Source organism: Notolepis coatsorum (assembly GCF_963971535.1).
Source record: "Notolepis coatsorum genome assembly, chromosome: 13".
Classification (NCBI taxonomy): Eukaryota; Metazoa; Chordata; class Actinopteri; order Aulopiformes; family Paralepididae; genus Notolepis; species Notolepis coatsorum.
This window is the reverse complement of record NC_140177.1, coordinates 44,481,290-44,502,097: the sequence shown is the minus strand read 5'-3', so window position 1 is coordinate 44,502,097 and position 20,808 is coordinate 44,481,290. Positions and strand designations below refer to the sequence as shown.

The 20,808-nt window shown below is 42.3% G+C and overlaps 1 protein-coding gene across 1 annotated transcript in view; it reads left to right on the top strand.

Moving 5' to 3' along the window:
• The window catches only part of LOC311239349 (uncharacterized protein), a gene marked incomplete at both ends in the record, with an annotated part of 88,177 nt that overhangs the window by 36,668 nt on the left and 30,701 nt on the right, over positions 1-20,808 (top strand). Inside the window, 15 exons of the mRNA XM_084327655.1 lie at positions 398-487; positions 599-712; positions 2,150-2,222; positions 2,549-2,646; positions 9,081-9,248; positions 9,387-9,458; positions 10,955-11,173; positions 15,500-15,659; positions 15,834-16,027; positions 16,176-16,286; positions 17,951-18,004; positions 18,387-18,461; positions 18,765-18,779; positions 19,305-19,434; positions 20,204-20,275. Coding sequence (XP_084183781.1) covers positions 398-487; positions 599-712; positions 2,150-2,222; positions 2,549-2,646; positions 9,081-9,248; positions 9,387-9,458; positions 10,955-11,173; positions 15,500-15,659; positions 15,834-16,027; positions 16,176-16,286; positions 17,951-18,004; positions 18,387-18,461; positions 18,765-18,779; positions 19,305-19,434; positions 20,204-20,275 — 1,645 coding nt within the window. The remainder of the gene's footprint in view (positions 1-397; positions 488-598; positions 713-2,149; positions 2,223-2,548; positions 2,647-9,080; positions 9,249-9,386; positions 9,459-10,954; positions 11,174-15,499; positions 15,660-15,833; positions 16,028-16,175; positions 16,287-17,950; positions 18,005-18,386; positions 18,462-18,764; positions 18,780-19,304; positions 19,435-20,203; positions 20,276-20,808) is intronic.

The window sequence follows — 20,808 nt, the reverse complement described above, 5'->3', positions numbered from 1 at the left end:
GCTTCGATTTTTCAGGTCTGGTCAATTTGAGCATAGTGTTATTCACAGTCAAAGATAAAAAAAGATGTATTGATATTCTCATTTGGTTCATTACAATTTACTTAAGCCTAATAACAGACACAGTATTTCTGACATAGATGTCCCTAGAATCAGATGCCAAGAACATGCAAATGGACCATATAAAAAAAAATCTGTAAATGTGTATTCTACGTTCTTATGGAATGAATGAGATAAAAAAAATTATAAAAAAAAAAGAAATAATTGTAATTGATTTTGAGTTCATTTTCATAACACGATCATTTGCTGTGTAATTAATTAATCTAATTAACGCGATAAACTGACAGCCCTAGTTGGTTCATATTGTAAATCCATGTGGTTGATTGGTTGGTTCATACAGATTATGAATGTGAACCTGGTTACCATGGAGACCCTGGGGACGCTGGAATCAGTGGATCTCCTGGACAACCAGGCATCAAAGGACTCCAAGGTATGTAGACTGTATATGAAACTGCGGGTGAGATTAAAAACCCCTAGAAGCTTATAAAGGTATCTTATAAAGGTGTGTGTGTGTGTGTGTGTGTCTGTGTCTGTCCCCCAGGATGTTATGGGAAATGTGAATGTAGACATGTTACTGGAGAGGGCGGGCACCCTGGCCCACCTGGTTACCCAGGACCACCAGGACCCAGTGGGCTTCCTGGACATCAAGGATCAAGTGGCGACCTAGGGCTTACAGGAGCCCCCGGGCCGGGCGGACAAACGGTAATAAACCTCACACTCTCTGCAGCTGTTGCACAGTAACCTTAAAGCACCATTAGGTGGACCAATCTATAATCACTGCGCTCTGTGAGTCTGCTCGTCGGTTAGTCTGCTCGTCGGTTAGTCTGTTCGTCGGTTAGTTTGTTCGTCGGTTAGTTTGTTCGTCGGTTAGTTTGTTCGTCGATTAGTTTGTTCGTTGGTTAGTTTGTTCGTTGGTTAGTTTGTTCGTCAGTTAGTTTGTTCGTCGGTTCGTTTGTTCGTCGGTTAGGTTGCTCGTCGGTTAGTTTGCTACGTCGGTTAGTTTGTTCGTCGGTTAGTTTGTTCGTCGGTTAGTTTGTTCGTCGCTTTGTTTGTTCATCGGTTAGTTTGTTTGTCGCTTCGTTTGTTCATCGGTTAGTTTGCTCGTCGGTTAGTTTGTTCGTCGGTTAGTTTGTTCGTCGGTTAGTTTGGTCGTCGGTTAGTTTGTTCGTCGGTTAGTTTGTTCGTCGCTTCGTTTGTTCATCGGTTAGTTTGCTCGTCGGTTAGTTTGTTCGTCGGTTAGTTTGTTCGTCGGTTAGTTTGTTCGTCGGTTGGCTCACTCATGTCGGTGTCGTCTCTCGATCACTTCCTCAGTCAGCTACAATACCGGATTCATCATCCCCCACAGTCAACAACTACACACCCTTCTGAGCACCTATAAAGCTTGTGTTTCAATACTTGATGAACATTCTTACTCAGCTGAAAGAGTCGTACCCTTCCTGCTGACTTGTCGTACAGAACTTGTAAGTCGCTTTGGATAAAAGCGTCAGCTAAATTACTAAATGTAAATGTAAATGTATAAATTAATTAAACGAAAAAAATATTTAAATTATTTAACTAAGAGTGATTCAAACTTGTGACCATAGGTTCCACAGCAAGCTGGCGAACAAGTTGAGCTAAGTGAGTCAATGTTAAAACTGAGTAACGAATGCATAATTTATACTTGTGCCAATTGCGTGCGTTTGTCTAAGTATTATTATTCTAAGTATTATTATTATTATTATTATTATCTACCGGCGTGGCGGCAAAACCTGCATTATTATTATTATTAAAACCTGCGTGTAAATGTAAATGTAAAAGCATGCTGTGTGTGCTAGCTATAGAAGCACGTACAACACAACTGTTGCTTCCCTCTGACAAGTTTGTCAGAGGGACAAACAGCAGTTGTGATTGGAGAATCAAGAAAAGAGGGCGGCACTTGGTATAGATCAATTAGCCCAGAACTAAGATACATTAAGGAGGCTACTGTTTGTACAAGTCAGACATTCAATCATGCATCATACAAATCCTAGCCAGTTTATATTTGACCTCTAAAATGAAAAGAAGGGTTTGTATGAGCTGCTGCTGTCTCTGTCCCGTCTGTTTTCTCCTGTAGGGCTATCCGGGAGGTCCTGGCTTGAAAGGGGTGAAAGGTCAGAAAGGCAACTTCTGTGAGACACACCTCAAAGGTGAGGGTCTGTGAATGCCCAATCTCAACCTCATCCAACCTTACTGCGGGGCTTCTTAAAATATGGATGAGGACCCAAAATGGGTTGCATGCCTTCTTCTGCTGGGTCTCGACATGACAATAATAGTCTGGGCCTGAGTCCCATGATGAGAAAGGAAATTCCCCTTTGGTTCCCTGAGTTGAAAGAAAGAAACCATGCCTTACTTAAAACAGTGATTTAGTTAGTTTACAGTATCAGCTGGTGTCAACCACATGCTATAATTGCTGTTTTTATGGCACAGCAATACACGAATTGCCTATATTGATATTTGTTTATGTTATCACCAGGTGGGAGAGGTGACACTGGATACCCAGGCTCTCCTGGGGCCTCAGGTGGACCAGGGGATGATGGTCTTCCTGGCCTCATAGGAGATCCTGGACCACCGGTGAGTGTGTGTGTGTGTTATGTGTGAGCTCATTAGAGTGTCGCTGCTCCTAGACCCAAACAGAATGTATAGATACAGGACAGTAGCACTAGCTTGTAAGTCACTTCCCAGTTTTCCCAGAGGAAACCCAGTAGTAAGCTGGGTTCAGTGATTGATTGATTGATTGATTGATTGTTTTTTATTGTGGAGTAAAAGACAGCATCCAAGGGATAAAAACATGAGAAAGTGCAAGCACTTATTTCCATCATGGTCCCTGATTTTGGACATAGACAGACATCATAAAACATAGAGCATCATAATAAAACAGAGCATCATAATAAAACATAGAGCATCATAATAAAACATAGAACATCATAATAAAAACATAGAGCATCATAATAAAACATATAGCAACCCCATAAAACACGCCCTACCCTCTCCTTCCTAGGCGTGGCTATTCTATACTTCACTGGCTAGCCATTTCTTTGTGGCACGTCTAAAGCTTCCCCCCTCTTCGATGTTTTTCAGGCCCACTGGAAGCTTGTTCCACTCCAGTGCTGCAGAATATAAAAAAGTATTTATGCCCATTAGTGAGTTGAATTTTGACAGAATAAAATCAGTACTGCTCCTTCTAGTGGAATATGAATGATTGTCACGGAATCGATTAAAGTAATTGGATAGATATTTCGGACCTGTATTTTGGACTATCTTGTGTGTAAGACCTAATTTAATGTGAATTACCCTTTTATTGACCGGAAGCCAGTTTAGTTGCCTAAAGAAAGTTGGCCCTAGGTGAGTGTGTGGAGGTAGCTTAATCCATTGATGTTTGATCACTGCCAGCACTGTAAGTCTATGGAGATGTTTACCTTCTTTGCAGGGCTATAACTTTTAAAATTGTATTGCTAAATTGACATTACTATGGCCCATTCAACATCGATTATCTATCGTTCAGGATGTAGGAACGTTTTACTTTTTCATTCACACATTCATACGAAAATACCATCTAGAGTATAAATATGTTTTTATCGTTTTCTGCAGTAATTCCTAGAACGTGAGATATAGGCATAAATGCATATATTAGATTATCAAATGCCGTTTGATACCGATCGACACTATATTAAAAATGTCAACTGTACATGGTCCTAAACGTTATGACTGATCATGCGCGGGTGAACGGGGAGGGGGGGGGGGGGTTGTTTATAATTCCGTGATCGTCGTTAAATGCTTCATGTAGTATGGGTGATATATAGATCAGAGCAGTTTGTATGGATAATAATAATCAAAAACGCTGAAACTCACGGCAGCTTCCTCTTAGCGATGGGGGATGATACTGGAGCAAACAGATCCCAGTTATGTGATGGGGATCGAGGCGATCCATTTCCGGTTTGTATAATACTAATATACGCCCAAATCATGTCGATTATTGAGTTATGGCAACTATCCATATCCACGGTGTGTCTTGAGTCCCGCGACGATAAACGAGTGGCCGGACGGATTTAGGGGACGGACCGAGCTCCAACGAGCATATCCGGTTTGGCAACTCGCCGATCAGCCACCAGGTGGCAGTATTGAAGTGTTGCAGAGTTGTTCTGGCTCAGACAGCATCTGACAAGGCTCCGTGAGTGAAATATGAATACCATGGCGAAAATATGAAATATTATCAGAATAACGTCGTACGCCGTGATCTGGCAGAATTCGCATGAACTTGAAACCCGTTGTATGACGTTTCTGGCGGAGAAAGTGTTAAGGACTACTCTCATTAATTAGTTTTGAGCTGTCTGAAGTTTGTTTTTCAGGACCTGTGGAGTGCCACTAAACCAGGAGGTGGCAGCATAGTCAAAGTGAAGTTGTACTAATACGTCCGCTAACATTTTAAGTGTTGCCTGGTCCAGTAGTTCCCCTTTTCTAGCTAGGAATTTTGTTTTCTGGCAGATTTTAGTGTGGGCTTTTTTAACCATGGCCTCTCCTGTAAGATGTTTGTCAAGTATGCAGCCTAGATATACTACAGAATCCTTGTTTGTTATTTGCTTCTCACCTACTCTTACCTTCATTTCAATGGTGTCTGGTCGTACTGGCCTGAACGGGAGTGGATATGATCTGACACCAAGGTCAGGGCTTGACATTAAGGCTTGTCCTATTGTCCGGGACAAGTAAAAGAAATTGTCGGACAAGCATAATACAATTTAACTTGTCCGAACGGACAAGTAAAAAAGAATATATATATATTCCCCAAACGAATACTAACGTTATTCCATCTGTCACACTGGAAACTCTCAATCTCTGTTTGTCAATATTACTTGTCCCGGACAAACGGTGAGCGTCTTCTGAGTGCTCGCTTAGTAGTTGACAGTGGCACGAGACCCGCGAAAATATCAGAATGTTTAATAAAAGTTCCCGTGATACTGGCCATTCTCTCAGTCAAGGGAGCACTCGGAAACATGCTGCGATATTTGAAGAGGATAACGTTAAAAACAACAGTAGAAGATGTAGAACAGACACAGACTGACCAACAGGGAACTGCATCCAACCCTAGTACAACCCTCGAATCTAAGGTAAGGACGCATTAAAATCACAGTGGTGTAATGTTAGTCTATTGGAACTGTATACAGTAGTCAGCTGCTAGTTAGTGTTCTAGCTTGATAGATCGGAGTCCAGCATACAACTGTGTTTGTCTTGACTTCCGGACCTAGTGATCATTCACACAAATACGGCATCCAAGAGTTTGCCAGTTTGGATTTCTGTACTTTTCACTACATGTTTTATTACTTCATACCCCATCAGTCCTTAAAAGAATAGAGTTGCAAATATCCATAATAATCTACAAGACATCATTAACACTAACAATATATATATTTTTATTTGCATGTCATAATGATTGTGGAATATTTCCACCTGGGAGCCTTTTCATTAAATCTATTTATTTTCTCGTTCTCTACAGAAACAAAGACTGAGGCAACTGACTGAGATTTGATGCTCGTTCTCTCTCTCTCTCTCTCTCTCATTCATCACTCTCTCTCTCACACACACACACACAGCATTACTCTGACAATAATATAAGAAAGGTGTTACAATATTGTTATTGTTTTGGTTGTTTTGTTGTTACCTGTTGATCTAATGTGCCTATTGTTAAAATAAATTATTTCAAATAAAAATAATAATTTCTTTGAATGGTGTTTTTTATGGCAATAACAACTATACCGTAATAACAACTATACAACTATAGGCGTAGACCAGGGTTTAACCCCTGGTCGTCAAGAGAGAGGGGAGATGAGGAAGATGAGCTGGTGCTGATGGGGAGTGAAGATGAGCTGGAGGACTGATCATACAGTACTGTATATACCCCACACACACAAATGCACACACACACTGTGTTTAAGTTATTAAATCATAAGAATTGTCCAAATCTCTTGTCGGTTTAATAAATTTTTTAATAGGCCTTTATTTTCACAAATTTCGGACAAGTAAGTTTAGCTTTCGGACAAGTAAAATATCTGAAATATCCAAAGGACAAGTGGCTCAAAAAGTTTATGTCAAGCCCTGAAGGTAATTAATTAATTAATTGCATTTATATCAAATCAAATCAAATCAAATTTATTTGTAAGGCCCGACAACACACGTTAATGTCCCCATGGGCCGTACACGTCTTCTTTAAACAAGTCAAGAAGAAACATAACAATAAGTCAAGAACAGAACAAGAACACCATAAGGTCCAACAAATTTTAAATAAATGCAAATAAATGAAAGAATGCAAGCACTCCCAGACATACCCCACGCGAAGGTAAGGAAAAACTCACTAAAACCTAACAATAGGGAAAAATGCTCCACAGGCAGTGGAGGAGAGAAACCTTAGAAGGGCCATTCAAGGGGGGATCTCCCTTCTTAGATGTCGGTGATAGTAGTGTTGCAGACTAACAGTTGGTAAGCATGCACTCAAGTGTGTAGTGAAACACAGATGAGTGCATGCAATAGCAACTGAACATTTTGAAAGATTAAAGATAGAGCTGATAGCGATAGCAACTGAACATTTTGAAAGATTAAAGATAGAGCTGATAGCAAATCTATTTGAGGCACAGGGGCGGCGCAAAGAGGGTCGCGTCCTCCCCGTCTTAATCACGGGACATTCAACACTCCGGTCATTGCTCCGAGACAGCCGGAGACAGGAAGATAGGGGGCGGCGCAGAGAGGGTCGCAACCTCCCCGACATCATCGCAGGACGTCCACCACTCCGGTCACCACTACGAGACCGCCGGAGACAGGAGGGCACGCAGAGAGGGTCGCATCCTCCCGGCCTTCATCACGGGACGTCCGACACTCCGGTCAGCACTCCAGGACAGCAACTCACAGGGAGACAGGGAGACGGGACAGGCGTTAGACAGCTTGTGTGATTGTAGTGGGCGGACATAGCAATAGATACAAGTGGTAAGCATATATGTGAATAGAGTAAATATATGAAGTAAGCATATTATGTGAATAGAATAGAAGTACTTAACCCAGCAATGAAACCGCGTTGACGGACCAGTTGACAAGACCACGGACAGACGACAGTAAGTAGCTGATCCATGGCCTCGGTGGTGCATGTAGAGCAGTCACTGCAATCTTGGCCAAGACCCCGAGGCATCCATCACCTTAGTCAGCACTAGGAGACAGGCACTCAGAGAGATGGGGGAGGGAGGGGGGGGAGGAGTTAGAGAGTTCCCATGTTTGTGGTGCTGCAAAAAAGCAGACATGGGGGAAAATAGACATCCTAACTAAACTAGACAGATTAATCTAAAGGTCAGTCCCCGACCAGGTGAGATCAGGGTAGGTTGAAGGAGAGAGAGAAAAGATGGGTCTTAAGCAGGGATTTAAAAGCTTCGACAGAGCAGGCGCCCCTGATGATGGCAGGTAATTTGTTCCACAGGTAGGGAGCGCGGTAGACAAAGGCTCTGTGGCCGGCGGATTTCTTTTTAACCCTAGGAATCGATAGAAGCCCCGCATTTTGTGAGTGCAGAGCACGAGCGGGCGAGTATCGGCAGATGAGATCGGATAGGTAGAGCGGTGCAAGCCCATTTAAAATTTTGTAGGTGAGGAGTAGCACTTTAAAGTCAGATCGGGCTTGAATAGGAAGCCAGTGTAGGGCGGACAAAACTGGTGTGATGTGATCAAATTTTCTAGTTCGTATCCGTGCAGCCGCGTTTTGCACGAGTTGAAGATTTTTTATGCTTGAATTAGGTAGGCCTGAAAAAAGTGCATTACAGTAGTCCAAACGTGATGAGACAAAAGCATGAATCAGGGTTTCAGCATCAGCCAGAGTTAATATAGCACTTTTCTAGACACTCAAAGCGCTTTACAATGTAGGGTGGAAATTGCCTCCTTCACCACCACTGGTAGCACCCAACCTTGGGCTACGCAGGCTCAATGGCTGCCATACACTGGCACCAGGCACACATCACACTACACAATGGCTGAACAGCTCAGGAGACAGGGATTGATATCAGTCAATTAAGGGGAAGGGATGATTAGGTGGCCTTGATGTCAGAGACCTGATTGGGAATTTGGCCAGGAACGTCGGGGAACCCCCTACTCTTTACGATAGGCGTCCTGGGTTCTTTACCGACCGAATTCAGTCAGTAGTGGGGGTCATACTGTATCCGACCCCTGCGTCTCTGTGAATGGCAATCTGCTTTCACTCTGACAAACACCCAGGGTCACACTTCTGAGGAAAACAAGATAGACAACGGCAATGCAGAACTGAGTTGAGACAGAACTGAGTCCCTTCAGCAGACCACTCTTTTCCCCAGTCATTTATGTTTTATACAGGACACAGTCCACTGTCAAACCAAGCATGTGCAGATGTGTTCTATGAAATATCGCTGTCAACACCTCCAAAGTTGTTGTCTGTGAGCATCTCAGGAGTGGTGTTCATTTAGACTGTACTTGTGATTACAGCTTAGTAATATTGCGACATTGTGATACAGTATAATGCGATTTATTACCTTCTTCTTTTTTACTGCAAATTATGTCCCCAACAGAAAACTTTCAACATCTGCAATCAATAAAAATACCATCTGTTTTTATCTAATAAGATAACGTTTTCAGTCTGTTCACCTCACTCCAATCATCTTTACTGCAGCAAAATGGGAATGTCAAGCAAAAAAAGGTTCTCTTAAAAAATATATATATACTTGGCGTCACTGTATGTATGGATATAATATCGGCACGCAAAATATCATAATTGATGGCTGTACGACCCCCCCCCCCTACAGCCTCCTCCATTTCCCTTCCCAGCAACCACTCCCTTGTTGTTTTGCTCTCCTCTTTCATTATACTACGATACTAAGACGTACATTGTTGTATGACCGGTGCGTTACAAATAATGTTTTCTCACTGTAATTGGTTGCTTGTGGTTAGTTGGGTTCACTTTGTTTATTTGGTTCAGCAATATGAGGTGTCCCTGCAGGGTGCTGGCGTTGCAGGATCTCTCGGCCCCAAGGGATACCCGGGTGCTGATGGCCTCAGAGGCCTGCCGGGGCTTGTGGGGCCCCCAGGCCCCTTGGATTTGGGCCTTCAGGGGCCATCTGGTATTCAAGGAGACCAGGGCTTCCCTGGGGCTCCTGGTTTTCCGGGGCGAAAAGGCCCTTCAGGTCAGAGAACAAACCTGTTTTGGTTTAATTCTGTATTAATCCATCTGGGACCTATGTCCCCCATAGAGGGTTTTGAATGAATGAATGAATATGTTTGTAATCTTTGTAAATAATGACACAACTTATTTTTGTCATCAGGTGAAAGCGAGATATGTTGCCACGAAGTCAACCCTGGCTCACCTGGTGCCAAGGGTGAGCCTGGTTCTGCAGGTCAGTCTCATTTTAATGATTCATCAGCAGTGTTGGGGTTGTTAGTCGAAAGAAATTATGTATTCACTTGTTACTTCTCTTAAAGGTAGAATCTGTAATAATAATTATTATTATTATTTATTTATTTTGTATAGCGCTTTTCAAGGACCCAAAGTCGCTGACAATAGGCAAAAACAAAGAAACATAGAACCACAGGGAAATGGGGAACAATAATGAGTACACAAAAACATAAAAAAAAATAATACAATCTATTCATGTGGTACCAAATCTATAGTACCATAATGTATGTGGGAAAACTGTCAAAGCACAATTTAGAACTCTCAGAGACAGCCTTTAAGAGGTTAAGACTAGTTTGCTTATTTCTTACCCCAAGTGACCGAAACATGGTTTATGAATCTGAGGCATGACAGGTGGTGGTACTGCTCTACCCTCTTTGTGATTGGCTCCTCCCAGGGTTCCCAGGCATACCCGGAGTTGATGCTTTCCGTGGAACCCAAGGCTATCCAGGGCCTAAAGGCATGAAAGGGGATGATGCAGGAGTCGGAGGGACTGGACCTCCAGGTAACTAACCTGTTATTCCATTCTACTGTCAGCATAAATTGGATGGCTTTTATGGATGTAAATTGCTGTTAGTGACTGAAGATTGAGTTTGAAATTTACCTTAACTTACATAAACAAGATACGATAAGACAAGATATTCCTTTATTGATCCCCTTGGGGAAATTCAGGCATTATAGCAGCATGGAGGAGGGGGGAGGGGAGGTACAGGTATGGACATGGTAACAGTAGAAAGACATAGATACAGGCAATACAATTATAGTACAGTCGAAAAGTAAAAATAGGTAGTGTAAATAATATAATTAACTCTGAGTATACGGCAAGTAGGCAGTGTGATCAAAGGTGCAGATAAGGGTCTGTATGCCCTATCAGTTATGTTATACATTACAATAAATATGGTTGCAATAAACACTAAATATAATAAATATACTAATTTACTAAATACACTAAATATATACTATGAGTAAGTAAAGTAGGCATGTGTGATATATGTCATACAGCACATTATACGTTGTAGTCTGTGCAGTTTAGGTGGGAGTCAGACACTAGGTGATTGATTGATTGAAAATTGTATTAACAGATTGCAGAATGGGTCACAATACAGTACGGCTCAATACACACAATTGTTAAGGGGATGCAGACCAGAGAAAGACTTTGGTCTTGTTTACATCAGGGTCCTCCATTTTCAATTCATAATGAATTGTAAGTAAGGGTGCAATTAGCACCATGCAATCCATTCTTTTTGGATCCCGCCCTCAGTGATCAGACATTCCTAGTAATTCTCGAGTTCTACTGCCGTTAGATCTCCGGCTGCTGGTATTCCAATTCAATTCAATACAGTTCTTCAATATATTTGCTGAATATTTGACGAGGTTAGTAACAGAGGGCAGAATAGCGCTTGTCGGGCCACATTCACAAGATCTGTTTCTTTATCACAGGAGTACCAGGTTATAATGGAGATCCAGGTGACCCTGGTGCGACTGGAATCAGCCTGGAAGGGCTGCCAGGACTGCCAGGGATACCAGGACCCCCGGGCCCTAAGGGTGCTCGAGGTGATGTCCGTAATGCCCGGCCTGGTGCTGCTGGCCAACCAGGCCGCCCTGGGGCACTGGGGAGGAAGGGGTTCCCAGGAGTACCCGGCAACTCTGGGTCACCAGGTGCATCTCACTGACACACACACACACACACACACACACACACACACACACACATACACACACACACACACACACACACACACACACACACACACACACACACACACACACACACACACACACACACACACACACACACACACACACACACACACACACACACACACACACACACACACACACACACACACGCACTGTAAACCGATTAGAAGTGAGGTCATTGAGCCATTTGATGAATGATTTTGATTTGATTTGATTTTATTAGGGATCCCCATTAGCTGGTGCGATAGCAACCAGCTAGTCTTCCTGGGGTCCACACACAAAAAAACACACAAAAACAATCACTATTGCAAAAAACAAAATTATTAAAAGTCAGTACACACAATGCATAATGAACCTACTGTAACAATTAATATAGCTAAAATTACATTAGTGTAAAACAAAAACTAAAAATTACTTTACAGTGTTAAAAACAATTTAAAAACAATTTAAGATTATTTTTAAAAGTGAATGACAAGTACTGCCTGTTGTTTTTAAATAGTTAGAAACGCATCATCCAAGTAAAGGTGTTGTTGCTTTCCAGTAACACAATTGAAATGGTATATACGGAATGACAAGAACCAACATGTGAATTCCTTGTTAAAGACTCCATAAGAGAAATTGTGTGTGTTTATGTGTGTTCAGATGATAACATTCACACTCAAATGATGTGGATTGACTATATATTGGCTATATATTGACTATTGACTATTAATTGAATATATATATTGGCTATATATTGACTATAATATATTGTCAATTACGTTGGTTATTCAAAACATTTCAAAACAGACTTAGACACTGTACTGTATATTGTTATTTGCCTGAAGACTTAAGTCAGTGCCACACACACTAATGAAATGCTGAATATGCAAACTTATAACCAATTAAATTGTGTGCTCCAGAGGTCTTGTATATTTCACTTTGCTTCTCGATTATTTACTGTAAACCACAATTGTATGACCCACGTTGTTCCTTAATTGTTGTTCACTTTGGCTCTGTCCGTACGATGATGTCATCACAGGAGTACAAGGCCTACCGGGAGGAACTGGTTTTAAAGGCATGCCAGGCACCATAGGGGACACTGGCTCCACAGGACCCCCAGGCCCACCTTGTACCGAGTGTGATCTGAAAGGAATACAGGGTCTACCAGGGTCAAGAGGAACACCAGGGTCAAGAGGAATACCAGGCGAGCAGCACAGAGCAGAACACAAGAGAAACAAGGACACACACAAAGCATTCTTGCATAGATTGAACTGGTGACACAAAGTGCCATGTATGTGAGCGGCCACTAGGGACAGAGTTGCTCATTGTGAGTGAATAACTGATTGAGTGAGTGAGTTAGTGACATTAACACTTTCAGTGCCAGAGCTCGGTGCCCCGGAACCTCCTTGAATGCCGCGACCCACTTCAATGTTAGCATTAAAAACGCCTAATCTATGTTTTAAATTATGGCTGTGTGTCTAATCTGCCCGTCGCTTATCAATGACTCGTTTTCCAGTCAACATTGTCGAAGCGTATCGTTTTTTTATCGGTTAATTTTCATTTTATAGCATTTTGAAAAGCCCTCGTTTTCAAGGAAAATATAAAGATTCCATGATAAAAGACGTTTACTGGAATATTCTAGAATACACAAAAACGTTGTAATTTTTCGGCCTATTTATGAATCGTTTTCAAATAAATGCTAGATTATCGATAGTATATGTGTACGTATATGCACGCTAGAGACGCGAGCTGAAAAATCGATTCTCTTAGTTCCTCATCAGCGATCGCACACACACACACACACATAGGGCAAACGCTGAGATCTCAGCACATACAACTCTGATTATCCCAAGACTGGTAAAATAGATTCCTTACCTCAGATCAGATGTTCTCCAAAAAGATCATTCCAATTCCTGATTGCCATTCCAAATATCGATCACGCTTATTGATTGAGTATTGGCTACTGTGAATATATATTCCAGGCTGATTCCCGTCCCGCGATGACTTCCATGTTGAGCAGACAGCTTGCCAGCCTCTACATATCGACATAAGCGACTGACCTGCAGTTACACAGGGATAGACGATAGGGGGCGCTTTTTTCCATTCTGAGCTCCTGTAGGGGCTGCTGTACCAACGGGAGACTCGGTTGATGAAATATGATTTCAGATCGCTAATAAAACAATAAAACGCTAATACACGTCGTGGGCACTCAGGCATTGGGCTGATAAAACGAGATATGACGTCCCTGGCACTGAAAGTGTTAAGATGATCCTTTATTAATCCCCTTGGGGAAATTCAGGTGCCAAAGCAGCATGGGGGGGTACAGAGCTTCACAGTCCTATACAGTCCCATAAAGGTGCTTTGCATCTAAAAGCTTATTCGTGCTTATACTTTACAAGAGTCGTCACATGATATGAAATATCATGGATGCCACCATGATACCAGAATTGGCAAGAGTCGCAAGGCTAGAGATTAAAATTGAACAGCCAAAGTTAAAGCATTCTAAAGAGAAGGCAGTTCTTAAGTGGGTTTTTAAGAAACACTACGTGCAATTGTCCCAACGATGGGACAATATTGTCAAATAATCTCTAATAAATTACCAATTTATTACTATAATAGCCTATGCCAATCCTTTGTGATTGTAACTTTAACTTTACTTTCGCTGAATGCTTGTAACTGCAATCATTTGAGGAGCTGCTATTTTCCAATGTATTCCTATATAATGTAAATGTGTGATCTAGCATCCTAAACCTTCCTTAACCCTTTCTGCGCCAAAACCGAGAAAAGTCAGGTTTCGCAGCCAGTGGTTGAGCACCAACTCTCTTTTCACCTGGCAGCAAGGACTCTCATTGGTGAAGTGTAACGTGTGGGAGGTCACGCTGCCTTCACCACTTCCTGCCTTTCACTGAGCAGGCGCCCAGACCTGACCTGTAGGCGTCGCTGTCCACAACGCCAGATTACCACCCACGACTTCCCTCCCGCTAACTCAGCCAAACGAGTTAGTATGACGATCGGCCCAAGCCGGAGGCAATGCTGACTCCGGGAGTCGAGGCCGCAGCCTCTTGCATTGGTGACGAGCGCAATCTCCGCTACGCCACCCGACCGCCCCTGATCCCCATTCTAACCACTCATGCGGACCTCCCTGTATCTCCCTTGCACCGCTGCCTATGTTAAAATTGCAATGATGATCGAATCCTGCCAGGTGGCAGTATCACCTACCTTTTGAACTGGGATAGTTTAGTGTGGAGCAACTTTTTTTTCTTTTCTTTTTCTGCAAGAACTCCTCCCCCTCGCCTCAAACCTAATTACCGTATACACGAGTATACACATATACACGAGTAATCACGATCGATCGCGATGGTATCACTGGGATTATTCTTTTTGGAGTACCTTCTGGCTAAGGTAAGGTCTATTCTATGTCTATTTTACCAAACCTGAAACATGTTTTTGTACCAATCACAGTGTCGTATTTTACCGGACCTAAAACATGCTTTTGGTAACGATAGCAGTTTCGAGTTAAAACGACCCCCCCCCCCCCCCCCTTGATGATTTTGTGAATACACATATGTACATGGTATATACCTTTGATTTGGAAGTATTTGGAGTTTCAAGCGAGCAACCAGAACGATTTGGGCATAATGCATATAACGCGTCATATCTGGCAATCTATGAAAAAAGACTGGATTATTTTGGAAAGGGGCGATGTTTAGCATGGAATAGCGCACAAACTACAGTATGTAGAAATGAACTGGTTAGTCAGTCTTGGACTATGAACAATGCCTATCAAATGAGCCATACTATTGTCTCCATGGCTATAATACAGAACATACGATGGGTCCGCAAACATTGCGAAAATGGTCAATAACGCTGGCGCCATTGAGTAAAGATGGGAAAAGAGCATGGTAGTCAATGAGTTAAAGAGAGAGCAGCACCCTAAACCATCATTAAAGAGAGAGCAGCACCCTACACCTTCCTTAAAGAGAGAGCAGCACCCTACACCTTCCTTAAAGAGAGAGCAGCACCCTACACCTTCCTTAAAGAGAGAGCAGCACCCTACACCTTCCTTAAAGAGAGAGCAGCACCCTAAACCTCCATTAAAGAGAGAGCAGCACCCTACACCTTCCTTAAAGAGAGAGCAGCACCCTACACCTTCCTTAAAGAGAGAGCAGCACCCTACACCTTCCTTAAAGAGGGCAGAATTTCCACTTTCCAGTAAATTTCAAGGACATTAACCGTGTTAATCTGTGCCATTACCATTACTTTCTGAATACTGTGTAATCTATGTTGTATCGTGTTTCCTAGGCTTCCCTGGTGGAAATGGTATATGGGGAGATGTGGGTCAACCTGGTCACGGGCCGAGGGGCCCACTGGGTCGTCCCGGTCCCCCTGGCCAGCCAGGCCCAGCTGGAGACAGAGGCATCCCTGGGTCCCCTGGAGACTCAGGCTTTGAAGGCCCACCAGGGTACAAAGGTAAACCAAAATTATCTAAATTTTCTTTAGATAAAAAGATTTTGGGGATTGTGAACAGTGTATTGATTTTCCACCAACAAGCATGCTACTGTCTACTACAGGCTACTATAGGCTACTACTATTATTGATTGAAATAACATTTTTCCTTTGTATTTTCTCTGTTCAGGTGGGAGTGGCCACCCTGGAAGGGACGGGGTCAGTTTACCCGGTCATCCTGGACCACTAGGACCCGATGGGAGGCAGGGGGAGAGAGGCTTCAATGGACGGCCTGGGGACACAGGACACCCAGGACCGTCTGGTTCTAAAGGTAATATCTTACCTTGGATAGTGTACAAAGGCAAAAAAGGAAACCCCTGCAATGTCAAATGTATACTAAAATAGTAAGGTTTGATTGGTCAACAAAATGGGAGAAATTATTTTGATGTGTCACATATTGAATTGCGCTTTGAATTTAACGTTGTGAATTCAAATGAGACTCAGTGTGATCTGAACTCTGTTGTCAAACCAGGTCGACCTGGTCTTCCAGGACTCCCAGGGTTCCTTGCAGCAGGGAATACAACCAAAGGTCTCCAAGGCCCTCATGGAAAGGATGGAGAACCAGGCCTCATTGGACCCCAAGGTGACAGAATGCAAAGATAGAATGCAAAGACAGTTTTCTACTGTCCATTTTCCACATGAAAACATCAACAATCTAGTCAAACCTGACCAAACTTTCTTTGTCTACTGTATGGCTGAGCTATGTAAAAGTAACCCATGCCTTCTACCATGGTTGCTTGAACATTAAACATGGTTGTGTGTATGTTCTGTTTTTTCTTTGGTGTGTGTGTGTGTGTGTGGGGGGGGGGGGGGGGGGGGGGTTGGGGTGGTGGGGGGGGGGGGTTGAAAAAGGACTGTTGGTTGAAAACTTCTTAAAGAGGCATTTTACCGGCATTTGACCATAATCCTATCATCCTGTTTTTAGGAGAACGTATGATAAAACATACAACATTCCAACGTATTCTGTGTCTCGAGAGGTCAGCCCCATCAGCCTGCCAAGAAACTCGGAGTTCTTCACCGGAGTAAACCTCTGCTGAACTGCAGACACTATTTCCTCAAATACTTCTTCTTTTCTCAAGTTGGGCTCTGCTACAGTTGAAAATAGTAGTGGAAATAGCATCTGCAGTTCACTAGAGGTCTGCTCTGGCAGTGTTTCTCTGGGGGGGTCGAGATAAAGCTTTCGAAATAAAGAACACATTGGCATGTTTTATGTCCGATTATCAAATGTCCTCCTCACAACAGAACAATAGGATTAAGGTTGGAAATTGACAAAGTGGCCCTTTAAGTGATATCAAAGTTGTAAATATGTTTGTCCTCTATAGGCATTAAGGGCTTAAGTGGACCAAAAGGTTACCCAGGGCCGGATGGATGGTCTGGTCCTCCAGGGTATAAGGGCCCTGCTGGGGCCCCAGGCAACGTGGGTAAACCAGGCCCTCCTGGACCTTCCGGAATCAAAGGATTTCCTGGTCAGAGAGGATATCCTGGCCCAGATGGTGAACTGGTACACAGTGAAATTATGTTATTGAATTTAAGCACACTCTGATAGACATAAACATGCCGCAGGTAACAACACCTAGAAGGTAGAACTCGTACACTCTATTGCTTCCAGAAATATATGATTGTATTGCATTACAAACACATTTTTGATCCTCATGGGCCTCAGCATTTGTACCTGAGGAAAGGGCTTGAAATGTTGTCTTGGTTCTACCTTCTACTAGAATTAGAAGTTTGTTGTACAGTGCAGTCAGCACCTACCATACAGGATCTATGTGCGTATGTCTGCCTGATAACAGTTAGGTAAAAAGCAATTGTTTTTATGTCAAGTCTGTAGAGGAATAATTTAGCAAGAAGCAATTATTTGATTGAGTATTGGTATTGGTATTTCTTTGTGGACAACATTATCATCAGTTCCCGAAGTGGTGTGGCGAATAATTTATGTTGTGGTACCACCTTACCTGGCCAAAAACCATTAAGTAACTACAGTAGGAGCTAATGAGGAACTATTCACAATGTGTAGGAACAAATATTATTTTAACTGATTGTAAATGTTTAGTATTAAAGATAAGCAAGTAGAATATGGGTGTCAAATAGATGTTTACTGAATGTGTCACCAGGAAGCGGAGAAGAAGTCATTCAGGAAGGTTTTTTTCTGCACTGAGACATACAATTCCTTATTAGCACCTACCCGGTAGATTATTGATTATTATTGTGCCTCCTAAAACAAAGTGGTGTTGCAGGGGTACCCAGGGGCTGACGGACGTCCTGGTGACCCAGGCCTACACGGGCTTCCAGGGACAAAGGGTGAGTTGAGGAAAGGAGCTGGGGAAGGGTTAAGGCTGATTCATGCTCGGGCGCTCGACACACAATAGAACCAAAAGTGTCGCACAAAGTTAGTCATGTATGCTGTGGCAAAGGTTTCTGTCATCTCTATGTCTGTGACATAACAAAATGCTGGTGGTTTTCGACATGAAAGACAAATGTTGCAACACTTTTTATTTCACATCATTTCTGTTGAGACACAGTTGTGAAAAGTGTTAAACACGCTGGCATGAATCGGCCTTTATGAACAAACCCATAGTTATAGAACGCTAATAAGACAAAAAGGAGGCTAGTGATATTGTCTCTGGGTTATATACTTTAGAATGAATGTTAAGTGATTCCATCCATTCCAACCATGTTCCAGGTGACCCAGGAGATTCTTATGGACAGCCAGGTCTGCCTGGATCCAAAGGGGTACCCGGGGAGAGTGGACCCCAAAGTGAGTTTAGCGCAATCCAAACCAAGGAGAATAGCTACTGGCCTCATGTGGTGTGAAAAACTTTTGAATTTGAAAATTTGAATTTACTGTCTTTTCTATCATTTCTTAAAAAAAAATATTATAATGCACAGTTGAATGCATGCAATTAAATTATATTACCACTATGAGACTTGTGAAATGCATGCTTAGCAGATGTTATTTCATAAATCCTTTAAGAATGCTTATTTTTTAAACAATGAAGACTAACTTTTGCACGTTTGTGTCACTTTGTGTTTGTGCATGTCTTTGGTGCATTTTATTCAGATCCAGACTGTGATGGTGAGTTACCAGAGTGATTGTATGCTATTCTGAGAGGAGCAGAGACGATCATAACATTGATTCCTTAGATCTCACCTAGTCAGATGTCCATGTTTTGTAGCATTGAGCTGAATGGAAACGGGATCAGCCCGGGTAGAGAAGCATTTTTTAATTAAGAGGTGATCTTTAAATATGGTCCATATTGTGCAGTAGATTCAAAGCAACTAACAGTATCAGGATGAGTATGGCCTACATACTGTACATTTCAAGCAAGAGTGTCCCGAGGAGGATTCAACAACATTTTAAGTTAAGTTAGCTAAGTTATACTTTATTAATCCCCATGGGGAAATTATTCCTCTGCATGTTCACGCATCCTACTTAGGAGCAGTGGACACCCACAGACAGGCACCCAGGTACCAACTCCAGTTGTTCTGCCAGTAACTTGGTTGGGGGCAACGATGGCAGGAGTGTACCTAGCCTTTGGTTAACCCGTCAGTATGCTATTATGTTCTACTAGAGTAATTGAGCTGCATTTCTGAACTAAAGGTGACAACCGTCTTCTCTGTAGCTCCTCATGGGATTCCAGGAGATCGAGGGGAGCCAGGAGCCAGAGGAAACCCAGGACACCCTGGCCAACCTGGGTTACATGGAGATCCAGGAGGGCTTGGAGGACCAGGTAATAATGTCTGATGGTCAGATACTTTTACACAAAGCAATACATTTTGTTTTTGATTAAACTGCCACTGCCTTTTTGTCTTTGTAGACACAGTAGTGATGATAGTGAACGATAACACATGGGTGTGTGTATATGCAGGTGTCAGTGGTCCCCGGGGACAACCAGGTCGTCAAGGTTTTCCAGGCCCTCCAGGTGACCAACCTGGAGATCGAGGACCAGGTGGTTCCCATGGCCGCCCCGGACTCCTAGGTACCCACCAACATTACTGTCTTTAACCCTTTCACTGCCACACGACAAAGGGTTAACCATCTATAGTATGATAGTAAAGGGTTAACCTTCTGTAGTGTGGTAGTGAAATGGTTATGGCTCTAGTGGGAACATTTTAACTAATGTTAACAGATTTAGCAAACACAGGTACCATATGAAACTAGGGACCACAAGGAATGTGTAAATACCAACCATGTCATGATACCTTACTGGAAGAGATGCTAATATGGCTCTAACGTTTGGAAATATTTTGCTTGAGGGGGTGGGGTTTGGATTATATTCTTGTGTGATCATGTAAGTAAGCATACTGTACCCAATGTGTTCCAATACAAATTATTTTTTATAAAGTATCTGTCTCTCTTCATATATGCGTAATTGTTTATAGACAGTGGTAAATGAAGAATAGGGCAAGTGAAAAGTACTTTTGAATGCTTTGCATTTTGACCTATTGAAGACTTTATATGTGCCATCGGTTAGACATTGTACTGTTCTCTTATGTTAGGAACCCCTGGGCCTCCAGGTCTAGATGGGCTGGATGGGCTGAAAGGTCCAAAAGGGATGAAGGGAGCAAGAGGTAAGATGATAAAAAAAAGCTTATGACAATCCCAGATATTGATAAAGTAAAGAATATGGTTTCTATCTATATTAAAATAGTTAATGACTAATCACAAAAAATTGTGTTATTCCACTTGGAATGTTAACAGGCTAGGAAATCCAATTTGTATTTTGTATTTATTGGTTTAAAATACAGAGACAGTGCATATTAAGGAACATTTGACTGTAAATATGCCAGTTTAGCCAGGTTGGCAAATTTTCAACTGTAGTCTCTGGGGCAGGTGACATGAGCACTACAATAATTAAGACATAGTACAATAATTAAAACACAGTAGGAATCAGTATACAGTAGGTTACAATACACTAAAATACATACAAATAAATACATTAAAATACATTACAATACATCACAACCCCTCAGTTAAAATGGTCGCACAATTGACCATCTCTCAACGATGATTTTAAGTTACCGGTAGTTTTAAATTAAATTTAACTTTGATACTCCCTGGGCCGTGTTGGCAGACTGTTCCAGGTGTGGGCTGCTCTCACGGA